Source organism: Maylandia zebra, linkage group LG16 (assembly GCF_041146795.1).
Source record: "Maylandia zebra isolate NMK-2024a linkage group LG16, Mzebra_GT3a, whole genome shotgun sequence".
Taxonomy (NCBI): Eukaryota; Metazoa; Chordata; class Actinopteri; order Cichliformes; family Cichlidae; genus Maylandia; species Maylandia zebra.
This window is the reverse complement of record NC_135182.1, coordinates 19,602,457-19,616,153: the sequence shown is the minus strand read 5'-3', so window position 1 is coordinate 19,616,153 and position 13,697 is coordinate 19,602,457. Positions and strand designations below refer to the sequence as shown.

General features: G+C 39.3%; 1 protein-coding gene across 1 annotated transcript in view; it reads right to left on the bottom strand.

Annotated features, from left to right (window-relative positions):
• Positions 1-6,830: 6,830 nt before the first annotated feature.
• Positions 6,831-13,697, bottom strand: part of hs6st3b (heparan sulfate 6-O-sulfotransferase 3b) — an 85,419-nt gene continuing 78,552 nt past the window's right edge. The window contains exon 2 of the mRNA XM_004557807.3: positions 6,831-12,523. Within this exon, the coding sequence (XP_004557864.1) occupies positions 11,755-12,523 (769 nt within the window). The 3' untranslated portion in view covers positions 6,831-11,754. The remainder of the gene's footprint in view (positions 12,524-13,697) is intronic.

Genomic DNA, 13,697 nt, shown 5'->3' with positions numbered 1-13,697 from the left:
TAGATAGATAGATAGATAGATAGATAGATAGATAGCACCTGTGGCAAATTCAAAATTTTTTCTAGTAGCTGTCATAAAACAAAACAGTCATGAATAATTGACTCTTTTCTGTTTCCCCAGTCTTTTTGAGGCTTTAGCTCAGCCTTATCTGATTTGTCACACTGACACATCTCAAATTGGAGATGTGGCATGAGGAAAGGTCACCATATTGCTCTCTTTGGGGAAAATGTCAGTGCCATGGTGAATCATTTTAAAAACAACCGATGCTTTCATTCATTTGAACTGGACACTTTTTTTTGCCCCTTCACATTTTTGTTATATATTGTTATTAGGTACGACTCTGCAATATGTGGCTTTGGTGCAAAATGTTGAATTGTTTTGTTTCAGATATCCCATGCATTTCAATGGATTTTTTTTTTACTGTTATTTAGCTGTCAGTAGAATAAATAAGTATCCACTTTTCTCTGTACATCAATCTGCTTAAGTCTCTCTTCCAATAACAAAAACATCTATTTGAACATGTATCTCAATACTAACTGTGCACCTATTAAACACATTCTTATGGCCAACGTACAAGCTGATTTCATTATAACAAAACATCCAAAACATTACCCAACTCTCATGCTTGCAGTATCCGGGTACCAGTAAAGGTCCTACAGGGACAATGCACAAATATTCATACAGGGAGTGCAAAATTATTAGGCAAGTTGTATTTTTGAGGAATAATTTTATTATTGAACAACAACCATGTTCTCAATGAACCCAAAAAACTCATTAATATCAAAGCTGAATGTTTTTGGAAGTAGTTTTTAGTTTGTTTTTAGTTTTAGCTATTTTAGGGGGATATCTGTGTGTGCAGGTGACTATTACTGTGCATAATTATTAGGCAACTTAACAAAAAACAAATATATACCCATTTCAATTATTTATTTTTACCAGTGACACCAATATAACATCTCCACATTCACAAATATACATTTCTGACATTCAAAAACAAAACAAAAACAAATCAGCGACCAATATAGCCACCTTTCTTTGCAAGGACACTCAAAAGCCTGCCATCCATGGATTCTGTCAGTGTTTTGATCTGTTCACCATCAACATTGCGTGCAGCAGCAACCACAGCCTCCCACACACTGTTCAGAGAGGTGTACTGTTTTCCCTCCTTGTAAATCTCACATTTGATGATGGACCACAGGTTCTCAATGGGGTTCAGATCAGGTGAACAAGGTGGCCATGTCATTAGTTTTTCTTCTTTTATACCCTTTCTTGCCAGCCACGCTGTGGAGTACTTGGACGCGTGTGATGGAGCATTGTCCTGCATGAAAATCATGTTTTTCTTGAAGGATGCAGACTTCTTCCTGTACCACTGCTTGAAGAAGGTGTCTTCCAGAAACTGGCAGTAGGACTGGGAGTTGAGCTTGACTCCATCCTCAACCCGAAAAGGCCCCACAAGCTCATCTTTGATGATACCAGCCCAAACCAGTACTCCACCTCCACCTTGCTGGCGTCTGAGTCGGACTGGAGCTCTCTGCCCTTTACCAATCCAGCCATGGGCCCATCCATCTGGCCCATCAAGACTCACTCTCATTTCATCAGTCCATAAAACCTTAGAAAAACCAGTCTTGAGATATTTCTTGGCCCAGTCTTGACGTTTCAGCTTGTGTGTCTTGTTCAGTGGTGCTCGTCTTTCAGCCTTTCTTACCTTGGCCATGTCTCTGAGTATTGCACACCTTGTGCTTTTGGGCACTCCAGTGATGTTGCAGCTCTGAAATATGGCCAAACTGGTGGCAAGTGGCATCTTGGCAGCTGCACGCTTGACTTTTCTCAGTTCATGGGCAGTTATTTTGCGCCTTGGTTTTTCCACACGCTTCTTGCGACCCTGTTGACTATCTTGAATGAAACGCTTGATTGTTCGATGATCACACTTCAGAAGCTTTGCAATTTTGAGACTGCTGCATCCCTCTGCAAGATATCTCACTATTTTTGACTTTTCTGAGCCTGTCAAGTCCTTCTTTTGACCCATTTTGCCAAAGGAAAGGAAGTTGCCTAATAATTATGCACACCTGATATAGGGTGTTGATGTCATTAGACCACACCCCTTCTCATTACAGAGATGCACATCACCTAATATGCTTAATTGGTAGTAGGCTTTCGAGCCGATACAGCTTGGAGTAAGACAACATGCATGAAGAGGATGATGTGGACAAAATACTCATTTGCCTAATAATTCTGCACTCCCTGTATCACATGCTTATTAAACAGAAGGGGATATTTCAGATTTATGCATCTAAATGTTTACACTAAGCATTTATTTATGTTCCGAGTGAAGCTAATTTTAATGCATATATATATATACAGCTGAGGACAAAGTACATCCTTACAAAAAATATGAAAATTACATACAAAATTACACAATTGCACAAAAATACATTTGTTGATGTATTGAAATTTTATGTATTTTCCATTTTTTCATTAATTGCATTTCCATTATTAAACTGATTTTGCAGGTAACTAAAGCTATTTAATGTAGTGAACATTTAATGGTGGTACTTGCCTCTAAATTAAACTGCAGTTGAGGTAAAACAGGGGAAAACTGAACTATTTAAGGCTCTCAAAACACAGAACTTGATGAAATGTAGCCATTTAATTACCTTACACTGCCGCCTGCAGTTAAGAGTTAAAACTGTTTATCATAACAGGATCACTTGAGCTATTATGACCTGAATATAAGATATATTTAAAATGTATTCAGACTGCCAGCACAGTGACTCAGGAGCATCAAAGATACCAGTATCTCCCAGTGTTTTAAAACTTCTTGATGTTATTATTTTCCTATAGGAGCTTTTCTCGCGTCAAATATCATTACACTGTGGTATTGCTCCTTTTTACTCATCACTGTCCACAAGATCTTTCAATGTGCATAAATGTCACATTTTTTTTACATAAACGGCACAGTGTCACGGTCCATGGATTTTCTCTTGTTTTGATTTCAGAATCCTCAGTTAATATAACAATGCTTATCTTTCAAGGTTTATTGTTTAGGTTTTGTGTCAGCGCATGCATCACTGTGTTCCTTTATTCTAAAGTAAGCCAGTTCTTTGCTTTCGCTTTGAATCTTTGGTTTTCATAGCATGACAAGCTTCGTTTGAGTGTTTCTTTTCTATGTTTTATTTTCTATTTTTAATTTATCATCCCAAGCCCACCTGCGTCCTTACGTATCCTGTTTTAGTGTGTATTCTTTGGAGTTTTTAATTCTCGGTTGTCTTTTTATAGTTGTTGCCTTCCTTCAGCTTTTGTAACATTTAACATTTTAGCAGCAATCTACAGATCAAGAAAAAATCAACAATTTAAAACTGACAAAATGTAGTTATAATGTAGTTATAATGTAGTTATAATGGTGGCAACTATAATAGGTCCAGTGGTAGTTGTGGCAATTGTGTTTTGTCCGTTTTTACATAAAGCCCCTGTATGAAGGCACATGACTGTAAATAAGCTGGAAAATTGTGTCAGGTGGCTCCTACACCACTTTTCTGCAATCTAGTTATTTCTGATCACATATTCTAAAATCCTCCCTCAAGAGAGCTGTGCATAGACTAATGCCCACAAATGTCAATGAATTCAAGCTTCTTTGTGAAGACCAGTGGGCCAGAATTCCTCCACAATGATAAATGTGACTGATAAAATCATATAGAAAACAATTACTTCAAGTTATTGCTGCTAGAGGTGCTTCTACAAGATGCTGAATAATGGGGTTTACTCAGGTTTCCAACACTACTTCTGCATTTTGGCTGGTTTTTGATAAATAAATAATATAAGAGTTTGATATGTCATTTTGTTGTCCACCTTAGGTTGCATTTTTCACAGTTTAGGACTTGCTAAAGAACAGATTTAAGAAGAGTTTGAATTTTGCTTTACTCTTGATATGGAAAAAAAGGACTGAGCCACCTTAGAAACCCATTATATGAATCTCCCATCACACACTTTATGTACTGACGTTAATGCCAGAGCACCCCCTGCCTTTTTGTTTTCACGTAGTCTGCCACCTTATGGTTGAGTTGTGATTGAATTATTACACGTAATTCTCCACAAGGAGGCAATAAAGATCTGGGGATGTTGCTGCTATTGTTAGATGCATCAACCAATGCTGCAGAGAACAACAATAAAGAAAGATCTTTATGATTGAAAAATAATGCATTCACAACTACCATATTAATGCTGTACTGACCTCTTCAGAAATGTCATCCCAACAGCAGCATTTAAATACATGCTGTTAATAATATTAAGTATTGAAAAAGTACCCACTCACTAACATGTTTTCTGCTGCTAGAAATGAAGAGGGTAAGACTGTCTTTTCCTGTAACATTTAAACTATCTGGCACTGATACCATCTAGGTGTTTTAATGAAGATCGTCGACTCTATTGCGAAATAGCAGAATTTATTTAAGAAGTAATGTTTTCAGGTTGAATTAAATCATTAAATGCAACTCTGTCAAAGGATATTCTAAACGTTAATGCTTCTGTTCACTGACCTGCATTACAAAGCCCTGCAGTGCATCGGTAAGGACATTGAAAAAGAAAGACATAAGCTATAAATATTTCATTTTATATATATATATATATATATATATATATATAATTATTATAATTATTTCACATCATACATTTCCATTTTCCAAAATGACTGCTGGGAAACATCATCATAAAAATGTAGACGTCTTGTGTGGTAGGTCTTACAGAACCGGAAGGCTTGTCAACTAATTACAAGACATTGCATGTTGTGACCAGCAGATGTCAGTCTTTGCCAAAATATATTTCCATAAATCGTACCACACAGAGGCTCAACATGAGGACAGTAGAACAGTTGGGTATCATTAGTTTAACGTAAGTTAGGCTATATCTTATTCTGTGTTTGCTGAAGGTCAACGTGATAAAATGAGGATCACTATACATCATGTCTCTGTGTGTGTGGGTGTGTCTGACAATTCCAGGTGACCCTAAACCGTGTTTTCAAAGCCCAGTGCAGCACATGTAAGTATGCAGTTAAACCTGCATGTTCTTATTTTTACCTGTTTCATTTTGTTTTTTTTCTTTGAATATAAAGACACTGGCTATGGTGTAAGATACAGTAAAAAGCACGTTGTGTATTAGTTGGCATTGTTGCTTCAAGATCCTGGGTTCAAATCCACTGGCTTCCACAGGAATTTGCATGTTGTCTCTAGGTACTCTGGCTTCCTCCCACAGTCTAAAAACACGCACGTTAAGTTAATTGGTGATTCTACATTGTCTGTCTCTGTGACAGCTGGCATAGGCTCCAGCTCGACTGTGAGTCTGAATTTGATGTGGATGGGCAGTAAACACTGTCAGAGATGTTCTTAGAGCTGTTTTGCTTCTGTGTACCCGTGTCAGGCACCAGATTTTGCACTGACAATAAAAGCTGAGGAAGTAAAGCACTGATTTCAAGCAACACGATTATCTTCAAGTCATTACACACTTCCTATGGTTAAACACTGAAGATAATACAGTCATACCATCTGGGTGGAAATGACTTGCTGCTAAAATGCTGAAGTAGCCATATAAACCTTAGGGGACAGAGAAGCTTGGGTATGTTAGTAGAGACACAGCTGTAATATGCAATGTGAGGTGCTTTATGCAGTTAATTCAATACAGCACAGAGGCACTAAGTTTTCATAGAGGAGGGTAATAAATGTACTTGTTGGGTAATATTGTTGCACTTACTGCCAAATTAGTGATCTAATTAGATAACAATCAGGTTTAGTGTGACTCTTTGTGTTTAGTGTGACAGGGGCGATCGTGGCTCAAGAGTTGGGCGTTCGCCTTGTAATCGAGCCCCGGCTTGTTGTGTTCGTTGGGCAAGACACTTCACCTACTGTTGGTGGTCAGAGGGCCCGGTGGCGCCAGTGTCCGGCAGCCTTACCTCTGTCAGTGCGCCCCAGGGTGGCTGTGGCTACAATGTAGCTTGCCGTCACCAGTGTGTGAATGTGTGTGTGAATGGGTGGATGACAGGTTGTGTAAAGCGGTTTGGGGTCCTTAGGGACTAGTAAAGCGCTACACAAATACAGGCCATTTACCATCTTTAAAAAATACTCTACTTTCATATTCATACATTAGAGAAAATCCATAATGTCTGCTATTATCTGCGGTTTTCACTTGATATCAACTGGCTTTAACGAAATAAACATCTACAAGAGGATTTTTCTGTTAAAATTAAAAGTTGCGACAGTATCATAATAAAAACACCACCGTTAATTAGGTGTTATGAAAGCCGTGTACATACTTTGACATATTACTTCCTCATCAGTACAAATGAAAACATTCACTTGAGTATAAAATCTGTAATTATGTATTTTTTAATTCTAAACATACGTCATGTGCAACGTGACTTTGACGTTTTGCAAGACGCACGAGAATTTGTTGCAAGCAGTCTTGCAATTTATTCTGTCAACATACTGTAAGACGACAGTGATTTGTCTGTTAATTGCTTGACTCATGCATTAAGCTGCGATAACACAACGGAGGTGTAGTGGTTGAAACTGACTTGTGTAAATTCTGCATGGGATGGTTTGTGAATTTTTGAAAACAAGCTTCAGAAAATATTTTTTATCATTACTTTTTTTCTAGAAAATTAAATGCTTGATGGTAAAAATTCCAAAAAATTCCTTGTCCTATATATATATATAGTGGACAAGTGCATAAATTAATAAAAAGAAAAATATAAATAGCTGTTAACGAATCCTAGCTTGATAAAACAGCACACATCATAATCTCATGGCCATTCAATGCATTTATTTCAGATGTGTTAAGCAGGACTTGCTCATATTTTTAAGGTCTGACAAGAAAATGGCTGATTAAATATAACACGCCAAACAGCCTTTAGATTGTTTTTTTCATCACAAGACTTTTAATATGTACATAGAAAGTCTTACACTAAGAGTGCTCTCTCCAGCGACACATAAAACCATAAAAAAAAAAACGAGATTAATCAGCTTCTAAGACAGACACTCTTTCATGGACAAGTTCACTGAAATCCTCCTTTAACAACATGGCATGTCAGACATTCCTGGGACTAGTGGTTTTAATTTAGAGTGAAAATTCATGCTTTTTTTCATCACTTTATTTACACCTCTCTAATTGGTGGAAAGTCTTTTTAGAATGTCATTTGGTGATGCAGATCTTCAGAAATCACAGCGATTAGGAGCTTAAATTTCACCGGCGTACTCTTGTTTTAATCATTTTCAACAAGTAAACATATATTTTTCTGTGGCCAGAAAGAGATGAAGGGGTGCCGTAGATAAGAGCGCGATGAAGAAAGTGCACCCTGCAACTAGAAAACAAAAAACTGGATCCATAAACTGATGAGATCTCATTTTTTGAAAAAACAGATACTCACCATTTCTAGGTAATGACTTATTTTTAAACAAAATAACAACAGATCCACACAACTATGCCCCCTGTTCCCGTTCCTCCAATATACCAACACACATGCACACCCACGTTATACAAAACCCGAGTCTGTACAAGTGTTTCATTAGTAGCTATGTGGCGTTTCTGCTCATGCCATCTGTCATGAGGGGAACACTGTAATTCTGCTTTCACACAGCAGTGCAGCACTGCAGTGCAGAAATGGTAACGCTTTATACATTTCCCCAGTGCCGTGTTTTCTTCTACTGCAATTACCTCTGTCCAAATTGTGCAATAAAATTACTATACTGTTAATTAGAGGCTGTAATATAAAGACACAGACATCCTTTTGGCAGCTGATGACGATAAAAGAAATCAGCTTATGGTTAGATAGCAGTAGAAATGCATACCCCAAGTGCTTAAAAATGCATTTAAACTCTGTAAGATAATATAGTACAATAGGCTTTTGCACAGCACACACTTTTAGTTGTCATAAAAGCACAGGTGTTACCACATTAAAATCACAGGGACAGGAGCCCAATCGGCTACGTGGAATACAGCCAGAGACATCATAAGAGAGTGACATGACACAGAGACGTTGATCACGTCTGGCGCTCTGCAATGAGCTGTTAATTAAGCAATAATGCCGTGTAAGTGTGTGCTCACATAAAAAATGCCGTAAAAGAGAAACACTTTGAAGCTCTTGGACAATCACCAACGTTTTAAAGCATTTAAAAAAAAAATCCTATCTATTTATGACCAAGTGACCACTGAAATTAAAATAATGGCTCTCTCCCCATTCATTTAAATAATCTCAGGAGAAGTCTTGAATACTTCCTGTGAAAGAAAACAATATGTTGCAAGTAAAAATCCTAGCCAGCAGCTGGCGACTGTTCTGGTTTGGAAGTCTTTAGGAAAGCAACTTTATTGCTCTCTTAAGCTAAGACCTCAGTACACACTTTCCCAGACATACTTGGTTTCATTTGCAAGTTTCAAGTTTTATTAAATACACAATCGTGTTCATTTTTGAAAATTATTGTCCCAAAATGTGTCAAATAGATGATAAAGCAGGTTGCTAACGTATCAGCTCATCCAAGACAGCTGCATTCAAAAAGCTCACAGCTTCAGGACCTAACCAGTCAGTGATAACAGGATGGCTGTTTCCATCCCATAGATACTGTTTTCATATTAGATGCTTTATAATTTTTTGGTAGCAGGTAGAAAAACTGTAAGAATCCCATCATGTTGTAGATGCTAGTTGGCTAACATGCCACATTAGTTCACTAGCTTACCTAGATTACAACCTTATGCATTATGGTGCTGATTGCACACAACAATAAATGGTACAACAGGAAATATGTATTGTATTACACACAATTGCTTTTATAACCACAACTCAGAATACTAAAGCTGTCCACACATAAACAGGCATTTTGGTAAATGTAGTCTTTTCTGTGTGTTTGGCCCTTCATCCTCATGTCAACAGTGTTTTAGATAAAAACTCCTTTGAAAACTCAATTTCTGCAGAGATTTTTTATCTCATAACTTTATTTCCCTTCCTGACATCAGACTGTGCTGTTGTGCTGTTATTTGTGGGATTTTGATAGGCCGACATTTTTTTATGGTTAGGTTTATGCAACACTTTGGCATTTTTTTTCACTTTAATGTGTCTGATTATATTTTTCCAAACAAACTCAGAAAAATCCCCATTTTTAAACAACATACCCGGTAATAATACATCCTCTTTGAGCCAATGAATGGCAAATTAAATTTGTGGGATTTGTGGGATATGTTACTAATGCAATAATCATGCAAATGACAAATGTACAAAAGTTAGCTTTTGCTTTGTTTTTGATCTCATGTGATTGTAGACTCCTGGGCTCTTGCTATTGTTCTGTCTAGTAGTCCTTTAAGACCTCATTATCATGTCGTTTTGAGCTGCTTTATCTGAGATGTGTTCAATTTCCAAATTAAATCGAGTCTAAATTTGGGACATTGTCTAAATGTGTGGGATGCGTGGCGGCAGGGAATGAAGAACAATCTGCACACCTACAGAACGTGAGACACCTGGTCACCTGCTGCACCAATCCCGCAGCAAAGGACAGGTCGCCAGCTGGGTGTAACAATGCAGTTGATATGCAGCATTAGCAGTTTCATCACAGGCAAATCAACTTTGTTGTCATTATGGTTGTACAGAAAATGTCACAGTGCAGCATGCAAGACATACAGTACATACTATACAGTAGTACAGCATTGTAGTGAGTGGACAGTCTCATGTATATCACAGTTTTGAGTGACGGGATGCTTACTGGACCACGGGTGTGATCAGTATTTTTTCTCCCTCAAAAAGCCTTTAAGCTGAATCGGTTTTGGCGGTTTTTCAAGAGACATAATTTTAATCAGGGCTAGAGTGCCAGGGTATTGTCAATATAATCCAGTGATGAAAAGCACCCATTCAAATAGTAAGTACAGTAAAAAAAAAAAGCCTTACTTGTACTTTATTAAATAAGATGTTATGATACTTAAAGAAACAATAAACTTAAAACCTTAATGTTTGTTTGGGTGAAAATGTCCTGCAATCCCCATTATCATTAATCAGACACTTAATCAATGTTCCTCTGATACACCACAAATGGCATGGCTATATGAAATCTAAATGATGCAAATAGCTGTTCAGTGTTTGGAACTGTAACATGGTTAGGTACACTTGAAACACTTGACTGTTATTAATGTGTTATACACCTCATCTTTCGTCTGCCCCATCCATCCACACACTCGCCAAACTGAAGTATATCCATATAGGCAGGTGTACCCATTCACCTCTAAACACTACACCAGTATGCATTTAACACATTTGCTGCACCGGCTGGATGAATCATTCAAACATGACAAAATCAAACAAAAATGTACCGCACGAGGTGTTTTGAAGCAACTGCATTTAGAGAATAAACACGAGAAATCAGTGTTAAAATAGCAGCGGCCGTGTGACTCCAGTGCTGACATTTAGTGAACATTTAATTTGATAAGCACAGGTTGTGACTGAATGAGAGATAAGGAACATAAAAAGCATCACACTGAAGCCTATTTAACCAGATAAGAACATGATGGATTCAAGGGACTGGAAACTATCAGGGAGAGGAAATAACATTTTTTTTTCCTCCAACTATCTGCTTTGAGGCTTGTCTTTGTATCCTGGCACTCTGCTGGAGTTAGAGCGCTCTCACTGCCCACAGTGCAGTTGCCGTCAGCTCTACAAATATGTAAAAGCAGCCAGTGTGACGGGGAGGAGCATGGGAACTGAATGCTGATCAACTCATTCACAGTCAAGCCGCATACCAGCCACACTGACACATTTCATCACCTGTACTATTTACCAACTTTTTATCTCTGCAACTGACTACTTCAAAAAGGAATTACTCAGAAAATATGCCTTTTTTCTCCTCCCCCACCACAGATACAATGTTCTACCAACAGTACAGGAAATGACTGAAGTTATTTTGTTCAGCTGGATGCCATCTAACTGCTGTGTGACTGCCTTTGTGTTGTCTTTGGAGCTGGGGGGTTAAAGTCTGCAAGGTATTGCGCTTGAGAAAATAAAATATATATTGCACAGCAAACAAAGCAATAGCGACAGACCTTTTTATAATTTGGTTTAAAGGATGGGTACTGCATGCATACAATATGTGAAGTGAAGGTTTCCCTGACTTTAAGTTAAAGGAAAACAGATTCAGTGTTTTCACTATTCACTTTGACTCTGTGTGTCTTTTGGAAATCGCTCTCCCCAGTTCTAAGTACAAAGTGGATGTGTGACATGCAACCACCAGTTCCCCTAACACAACTTTCATATGTCATATTTTCTAACAGTTGCAACATACAGTAGATGCTGACTTCGGTGACATTCATCAATGTTGAATGCCAAAATAAACTAAATAAATAAATAAAAAGAATTCAATGCAATGTCTCTAGCAGCGTTTTTTTTCTTCTTCTTCTTTTCTTTCACACCAATTTATCATCTCATTCAACAGTTTATAAAGAACCGGGGCGATAATTAATTGACAAAAATAAACAGCATTTAAAGATTAAGACACCAAAGGTACTCCAAGACAGAGCTGCTGCAAGGCTCAAACTTGGCAGTTTTCTTAAAGAAATAGCGGAGCACTCGGATCACACTGAAGCTGACAAAACAGATAGATTCAGCAGACAGGTTAATGGTGAGACACAAAGAGAGACATAAGATGCACAAGAGAGAGTCCAACGTTTCTTTTAACTAGTCCACTGCGAATCTCCATCCACCGCTCTCTCTTGCTCCTCTCTCTTTATTGGACCAGCGCCTCACCAGCGGGCTACTTGGCTCGTGTAGTCCTCGGTGGTGGCTGGGAAGTCACTCTCAGTTTCCTTCTCAAAACCTCCTCCCACTCTCCCGCCTCTGTTGCCACCGCCTCTGTGTTTGGGCGGCCAAGGCCTGACCTGGTCTCTCTGCTCCCGCAGCCAGCGCTTCTCCTCGCGCCTCTTCAAGCGCACTTCCTGGTGCTCCCTCTGGCGGGTGAACTGGAAACGCTGGAGGAACAGGTCCTTTGCATATTCGTACAGCTGCATGTCCAAGTAGTTGAGGTCCTCGATGCGTTTGCGCACAGTCTCGCTCAGGTCCACGTTGGCAGCTCGCGTGCTGTTAATCTGCGTGAAGGCAGAGATGAAGCGCAGGCTGAACGTCCGCTCAAACAGGTACTGGGTCTTACGCTGAAACTCGGTCAGGCCGTAGAAAGCCATGTTCTTCAAGTTGCTCATGGCGCTGCTTAAAAGGATGTGGTTGCGCTGGCTTTCGTTCATGGAGGACAGGTTGTAGCAGCCCACCAGGCTCAGGTCAGCCAGCATGCGGACCTGACGGTTGTTCGCCAAGTTCGACGGGCAGTTCATGAACTCTGTCAGGGTGACGCCGGACCAGTCATCCCCACTGTAGCAGGTGGGCAGCTCGTCCTGGGTGGGTGAACGTCCATCACACATATGGAGGGCGGTCTTCCATGTGGCTCCTCTCTGGACATGTTTCCACTCGCTCAGGTAGCGGGAGACTGGGTCGCGCAGCATGGTGATGTAGTAGAAGTTCCTGCAGCCAAAACAAACACAGTTAGAGAGCGGTGAGCGCATCACTATCACAGAGGTTCGCCCAGCATTGTGCTGACAGATGGTGACTTTTGTCTGAGCATAAAACTTCAAGGTTGAATGCTAATTGGAAAACTGAAACTCTCACTAATGAGGTTGTTACAGTTGGTTTCTATATAATGCCCTTGAAAATTGAACCCTTGCACCGGAGCAATGAATTTACAAAACTGAAATAGGGCTGTTTCCATTCCACAGATTTCTTCCACCTGCCAACACAGAGAATAATTGGGATTCAAGACACAGAGTAACCCATAGTCATGGAGAAAGTGGGTAAAACTGACCCAGCTAAATCCTAAACATGTCATTTTTGCAAAAATAATGAGGTTTCAGCTGTCGCGTTTGAAATCTGTAGCACATTTAAATGAGTATCCTGTTGTTATCAACAGCAGGGCTTATAGAAGAGAACATATCTGATTTTCTTTTTTTTTTTTTTTGCTGATGAACAAATGGTAAACACCCCCACACACAACCCAAGTGAAAATGCCAGTGAAAATGTCATTTTCACTCAATATGGAAAACAAAGAACCAATCACGACTTCAATGCATAAGACTGTTGCAGTGTCGACAAAGGTGTATATGAAAAAAAAGAGTGAGTGACAAAGCTCTGTGGTTGACAATCAGTCTCTATACTAATAACATAAAACGCAGCGACCTATCCCAGCTGTCACAGGGCGAGCGCACAAATTACATAGAAGTAGAAGATTTTCGTTTTCGCTTCACAGTGACAACCTACTCAACTCATGCTACGACTGCCCTTCGTACCAGTCTGACCTCTACAAGCAAATGCTGTACTGGAGCTGCGTCAAAGCCCATTCAGATGAAAAACAAAGATCAGACAGGCGTTGGCTAGGTAAAGCTTTCCTAAGATGATTTCCCGTGAGATTCATGCATATTTAATGACGCTGCCGCCCCCCTGAGAGCACTCCGGGCAGGTAAAGTGGCGTGCGACTTCTGAGATTTCACTCTGAGACCAAAGCAGCTCTCAATGCTGCCTCAGTGCTTTCAGAAGAGCAAATATCTGCACAGTCTTACCCACGAGTGGGGAAAAAAAGTTACACAAAGAGTTCTCTTTGCTTATTCGTCTGGTAGGATTGAGTACGGGAAAAGAATAAGGGGTT